This window comes from Catharus ustulatus, chromosome 3 (genome assembly GCF_009819885.2).
Source record: "Catharus ustulatus isolate bCatUst1 chromosome 3, bCatUst1.pri.v2, whole genome shotgun sequence".
In the NCBI taxonomy this organism is placed as follows: Eukaryota; Metazoa; Chordata; class Aves; order Passeriformes; family Turdidae; genus Catharus; species Catharus ustulatus.
Genome location: NC_046223.1, coordinates 51,940,637 through 51,947,441, shown reverse-complemented (window position 1 = coordinate 51,947,441; position 6,805 = coordinate 51,940,637). Strand labels below are relative to the sequence as shown.

The 6,805-nt window shown below is 50.2% G+C and overlaps 1 protein-coding gene across 1 annotated transcript; it reads right to left on the bottom strand.

The window, feature by feature from the left end:
• Positions 1 to 708: 708 nt before the first annotated feature.
• SLC35D3 (solute carrier family 35 member D3) lies at positions 709 to 6,161 on the bottom strand. Its single transcript, XM_033056519.1, has 2 exons — positions 5,726 to 6,161; positions 709 to 4,571 (listed from the first exon to the last, which is right to left on the bottom strand). Exons 1-2 carry the CDS (start codon positions 6,159 to 6,161, stop codon positions 3,742 to 3,744), a joined length of 1,266 nt encoding a protein of 421 aa, XP_032912410.1. The 3' UTR covers positions 709 to 3,741.
• Positions 6,162 to 6,805: the final 644 nt, after the last annotated feature.

Genomic DNA, 6,805 nt, shown 5'->3' with positions numbered 1-6,805 from the left:
AAACACTGGCAATAAACTATCCCTGGATGTATGCAAGGGTCTGGAGTGCTTGTTAGTAAACCATAAAATTTCTTTCATTCTCAGATGGTTCTTTGTAAGTTGATGCTTATTTTCCACACGGAAGTGATGACAAATACAAGATTAATGATGTATGCCAATTTTAATTTATCCTTAGAAATTTTAACTGTACCTGCCTCAAAATAAACTGTCCTCTCTTTAATTTCTTAGAGACAAGAATGCATTTTAAAAAAGATGGCCAGCCTGGCTTTTGTTGTCCTGTTGCCTGTGTATTTGTGTGCGTGCATGTGCGCATACGTGCACGTCTAGGAGTGCTACAGCAGGTGTTACTCAAGGGTGTGTTGACACTGAAATTCCTGTTTATTCTCAAAGCAGTCATTGTGCATCAGGTTCATTCATTATCTGACAACAAGGACGGTTTGCTTCTCTAAATCAACCTGCAGGCACATTTGTGTAGAGCTCTGAGTTGAATTCGGCAATAAACACCGACAACAGCCTGGTCTGGCACAACCCAGTTTCAGCCACGGGCGTATTATGTACCTTTCATCCAAAGCAAACAGGTAAAAATTAATGCTTAAGTCATCTCCTATTATGCGACATAAATGGTAATACAAATACTTAACATTGTAAAAAGAAATTAATATTATGCCCTTTAATAACGCAGTCATTTTATAATAGAACTACTAATAATGAGTATCATCTTACTTTTATTAATTCTGGAGTTATAACAGTTACACCAGTGACATTAAATCATCTTAAATATGCAAATAAAAAAAATCACCACTGAGAACCACAGAAATTCTGAGCTGTACTGAGGCCCCAGCCCTTCAGAATACTGTGTTCCTTTGTCGGTCCTTAGTCCCTCTGTCCATGACAGTATTTATAGTGTGCGCTCACATGTTGAGGAATCTTGGATGGTATAAAGGCACAAGAATAACTATAAATGAAGTAAAAATGAGCACTCTGGAGTAGCAACAATAAGAAAACCAGAAGGCTTTTGGAAAGCAGTTCATTTTATTCCCACATCTCATTCTGCAGTCTTCCGCTGATGTTATTAAAATACCTCAGCACGAGGCAGTATTTTTATTTAGTTGTGCAACAGTGTCTGTTACTGAAAAAACTGGATTGAATTTGCCAAATTCCCATTTTAATTTAGGGAATTTACAGGTAAAAACAGAATACATTATAATCACATTTCGACTATACATGCAAATGTACAACATTGTAACAGCAGCTTTTTTGATAGTCAAAACTGTTTGAATTTCCACAGGTTTCTACTAATAATTTAACAATTAAGTGGCAAAACATTTAAGCCCCCAGGAAAAAGTCCTGATACAAGAGTCCGGGGGGAGAGCTTCCTACAGCACATATCAAACATGGTGTGTGCACTATGGGACCTAAGACTGGCATCCAGGTGATAAGAAGATCCACATTTTTTGTGGATGGAAAACACTGAGCACAGTGAGGACAGATCAGAATCGTGGGTTTCTCTCCAGCCATCTGTTTGATAACAATGCAGTTCAATATCACAATAAGTTCAATAATACAGCAACTATAAGTCATAGGTACAAACTTCTTTAGGATGCATTTGAAAAACTAACAAAAGCCCTATTATATTAGCCTAGAAACAATAAATAGTACTTTTATTGAAAAGACCACATATGGAGTTTGAACAGAAGGTAAACGTATTTTGGCGTACAGCCAGTACCTCTTAAACACAAGCTATACATAACGTGATGTACAGAGCTCTGTGCCCTGTCCCCCAGCTCACCAGCTACAGGCTTTTAGCATAAACGTCCTTTTAGCCATCTCTTTCAAAATTCATGGGTGGTGCCAGGTCAGCCAACTTGTGCAATCATTATGAAAACACACTGCCACAGCACCTGATGTTTCTGCCTGTATTTATTGACAAGAACCTAAAGCTCCCCCAGAGAGCAGTTTTGCAAATATTCCCTGCTGGGCAAATTGCTCACTTCAGACTGAACGCGCTGTGAAGCTAATACTGCCGGCTCGGCTGGAGAGAGCATGGGGATAGGCACTGCTTAAATAGGGCTGTGGGAATGGCTGATTTTCAGTTCAGTGGTTTAACAGATAATAATAAATAATTATTAATAACAACAATAATAATATAAAAAACAACAATGACATCAACAAACTCGGTTCATTTTTTCACAAAATGATAACAACTTGTTTCAGTCTGTGGTCAAGGTGGCCCCAATGGCTGCAGCACCCTTTTGGGGTGAGAAATACTCAGTCAAATCTTTTCTCTGTCTAGTCTCAGCAGAGGTTCCACTCAAGTATTCCCACCTACCAAAAGGATATCTTCAGGCAAAGAAGCACTCAAACATTTGTTTCCACAGTCTTTCCAGTTAAACAGATGTGGAACAAAATACTAGCATATTCAGCAGAGGCCTCTCTGGAATGCCTGCTTCCCATTTCTCACATGAGCGCTTGAGTAGAGAAGGGAGAGGCAGCACTGCCCTTCACAGCCCGTGGGGACAGGGACAGTCTGGGCACTGGGGAGCTGCTTCTACCAAAGCCATGGATGTCCTCATGCCAAACACACTGAGCATCCTGCTCCCCAGGCACTCGGCCATGGCTCTGCCGGAGCACTGGGCGTCTCCTGCCTGCACTTTGTTCCACTGGACAGTGCAGCACAGGGACAGGGAGGGCAGATGTGCACAAAGCCACGGACCAGCACGTGGTCAGGATGTAGCAGAACTATCCTGCAAAAGCACCCTTGGGAACTTCAGAGCTGGTGTCCCCAGCTCTGCTATCAGCCTCTGCTTATGAGAGAATGAATGGAGAGGATACCTGGGTACCAGTCCAGGCTCTGATTCATCTGGGTACAAGGAGGGATAACACAAGGCACACACTTTCTCCCTAAATTATTACAGACCTCCCAAATCCAGTCAATACATACCAACATTTCCAAGCTCTTCTATTTGAGTCAAGTTAATATTCCAAATGCTACCTGTAGTTAAAGCTCATAAACATCTTTCTTTTGCCAATCAAATCTTCTCAGAAGCTCAGACCTGCTTCTGCTTTCATGTACATCACCACAAGACTAAAGTATTTCTACTGAAGACACAAAGCACCCAATGTAAACCAAGTCCAAGGCTCAGCCTGGAAGGCTTCAATTTGTCAGATAAGAGAGTGATATTACACCAATACAACTGAAGTGACACAGCCTCTAGCTCTCTTGCAATTGTATTGACACAGAGGAGCACAAAAAAGTACAGTTAATATGAGTTTATATTGTAGGAATTATTTATGTAGAGTACCTATAATTGGATGGATACAGATACAGAAGCACATTGACAGAGCCTCCAAAGTGTTAAAATCACTAGGCTCCAGACACAATCTAAGGTATAGGCCACTGCTATGTAACTGGCACTGCCAAGTATCTCAATGGCACTGATGTCCCTCTTATTCCTGGTTGCTGAAAAAGCACCCTGTGACTTTCCATTACCCAGCTCTCTCTGTGTCTGCAGCAGAGTGTCAGCACCTTAGCTGAGGTGGGTCTGAAGTGACATACCGAAAGCAGCTGAAAGCAAGCCCAAAGCACGAGCAAAGTATGACCTTTTGCTTTTTGACAATGAGGTAAAGTCATCCTGAATGATTTGGATTTGTAAGCATTGATGTGGAAATGTATGCTCTGCCTTCCCCCTGTACAGAAAACCAAGTGTCTGTCCTCAAGCAATAGGTTTTCAAATCTGCTTTTTAAGGGTTTGATAGCTCTTCATTTTCTATCAAATAATCCTTCTTTATATAATTAGCACCCCTCACCAACCTCCATACTCCAAGATAGGTTTCTTTCAGCGAGCTTCTGTTCACTTCTTGTGGGATGGTGGATTTTCCCTGAACCACAAGTGCCTTGGCTGATTTCTCAGTGACATTCTTCTCTTCCTCTCCACTCTGTCTCTGTCCTGTGGATGATCCTTCCACCTCTGCTTCCTCAGCCCCCTTCCCCTGGGAAATTGTCTCCATGGCAAAGAGAGCTTGGTCTCCAGCCTGCCTTTTCCCCTCCTCTTCTCTAGCTTCTTTCTCCAGGTCCTCATAGTTGCTCTGCCGCCTGGTCTCAACATACTTGGCCACGCAGTAAATGACAGACCCCAAGGTGTTGACCACAACACCAGCTATAAATAACTTTGTGGGTTCCACATCATTGAATGCCACCATGCCTACTGTGATGGTGGCGATGCTCTTCACCACCCCCACAAAGCTGGTGGTCACAGCCGAGTTAATGTAAGTGCAGTGAAGAGTGGTAAAGTTCATGGCACAGCTAATCAGGACACAAGCAATAAAGATGCATACCATGGCAGGGTCCTTCCACCCCGGGAAGGACCAGACATTGATGGAATCCATGCTGGCAAACGAGCAGATGATGAGGAAAGGGGTAGCCGAAACAGCAATGGCATACTGAGCTGTCAGGGGTCCATATTCACTATCTACACTGGTTTTCTGGATGAGCACCAGGTAGGCAGCATGTATCAGCACGGCCAGCACGCCTGTCACATAGCCCATAGCATCCCCGGTCAGGTCACCAGCTCCTGTCACAGAGTCACAGAGAGAAATAATGGGTGTTGCACGTGAGAAAGAGAGCACTGTTTTCGACTACCGAGATATTTAGGAAATAGGCATCATTGCACTTTCTATAACCCCTAGGATTTGTCAGTCTTGTCCCAAGTCTTGCCTCCCAACAAATCTCTTATCCAGTTTTTTAAGCTGCAAACATATTGAGTGTTTTTCACCCCCCCTCTAAATCCTCCAGGCAAAATCAGATTGCCTTCTCCCTTTTGTGAAGACACTATGGAAGATTTGTAGCTGAAACTGCACACACAGAGCAGCCCTGAGCATCCTCTTGCCAGCACTGACACATGCCAGCTCTGGCTGGCCGAGCTGCCTGCCCTCCAACCCACTGGCCGTTCTGCACTCTCTAGCAATGGAACTCTGTGGGATCCCTGAAGCAGCAGCCTTTCCTCCCGAGCCCCCTGTCAGCCACTCTGCAGATTAAATTACACACTGTGCATGTGCTCTGTTATCTGAGGCAGCCCCCAACCCAGGAGTGCAGTCGGGCCACAAAGTACCAGATTTTCCTCCCACCTCACCTACACCTCGGCTGGAAAGCAGCAGGGTCCTCCTGGCCCCAGAGGGCTATAGCTGTCCCCTAAGCTTGCACCTGCCCTTGTAAGATCGCACTTGCCCCAGCAGGGCTGCAGCTGTCCCATGGGCTTGCAGCTGTTCCCAGAACGCTACATCTACCCCTGCATATGCACCCGCCCGCCATAAGACTACACTTCTCTCCATAAGGTTTCACCTTTCTTGTAGGGTTGCAATACGGTTGCACCTACTCCCACAGGTTTACACCGACCCCCATAAGGATGCACCTATCTCCAAAAGGTTGTATCGAGCCCTACAAGAACGTACCAATCACAGCGGGGCTGCATCCATCCCTGCAAGGCTGCACCTGCCCTTCCGTGAGGCTGCATCTGCCTCCGTGGGGCCGCAACTGCCCCCCGGGACTGTACGTCCCCCGTATCCTCGCATCTTTCTCCCCGGGCTGGCGCTGCCCTCCATGTCCCGCGCCCGAAGCCCAGATGGAGCGGCTACCGCTGCGGTCGCCTGCCCCGTCCCTTCCCGCCCCCTCCCGTCCCGTCCTGCCCAGTCCCCTCCCGTCCCGTCCCCTCGGTGCGGTCGCGCTCACCGGCCAGCGCGGCGCCGCAGGTGGTGATGAGGACGGCGACGAGGACGCCGGGCGAGGGCATGCCGTCGCGGAGCACCAGGGCGCCCGTGACCAGCGTGACGAGGGGCAGGCAGCGCTTGAAGACGACGTACATGGGGAGGCTGAGGCCGCGCAGCGACCAGAGGGTGAGGGTGGACTGCAGGGTGGCCAGGGCGGCCACGGCGGCGAAGGGGCGCGCCAGGCGGGGCCCGAAGGGCGGCAGCGCCGCCAGCCCCCGCCGCCGCAGCGCCTCCAGCCCCAGCGCCGCCGCCGCGCTGCTAAGGCACTGCAGCAGCGTCAGGAAGGCGAAGTGGTAGCGGGCCAGCAAGAACTTCAGCAGGATGTTCAGCGAGCCCGAGCACAGCCCGTGTGCCACCGCCACCGCGACGCCCCGCGCCCGGCCCCGCCAGCGGAGCATCCTGCCCGCGCACGGCCCCGCCGCCGCGGCCCCGGCTCTGCCGCCCGCCCGGCCACCCGCCGCGGCGGCGGCGGCGCGGGGGGACGGGGACGAGCGGCGCGGGGGGCGGGAGGAGGCAGGACGAGCTCCCGGCAGGGCAGCCACCGCCCTCGACGTGTCCCCCCCGCGCCGCCCCCAGCGTGTCTCCCCTCCTATCCGCCTCCCCTCCCCCGGTGTGTCCCCACGCCATCCCCGCTGGGTCTGCGTCGCCGGTGTCGGTGTCCCCCCATCCCGCCGCCCCCGCCTCCCGTGTTTCCAGGTTCGCCCCGCGGTGTCCCCCGGAGCACGCCCGGCTCAGCGGGCATGAGGAGGTTCCCCTCTGTCCGCAAGCCCTCCCGAGCCCGCTGGGGTGCAGGAGGACGGGCAGCGGGAGCGGGCACCGAGGTGCTTTCCGCGCGAGGGAAAGCTCCGCAGCCGAGCGCCACCCGCCCGAAAATAATGTGGAACAGCCGTGGGAAACCCCATGTCTCCCGGAGCAAGGAAAACAGTGCGGTCCCGCGCGTTCCCAAGCAGTTAGCATCGCTTCTCCCAGAAGTATACGGCTTCCCGGGAAAAAGCATCTATCGAGTCTGCCGGGAGCATCCCTCCCGCTGCCCCCCTGCTTC

Bases quoted from the DNA above. Each gene is read 5' to 3' on its own strand.
- SLC35D3 (XM_033056519.1), bottom strand. From the start codon at position 6,161: ATGCTCCGCTGGCGGGGCCGGGCGCGGGGCGTCGCGGTGGCGGTGGCA. The intron at 4,572-5,725 runs GTGAGCGCGACC...ACTCTGTGACAG, and splicing joins CTGCGGCGCCGCGCTGGCCG to GAGCTGGTGACCTGACCGGG.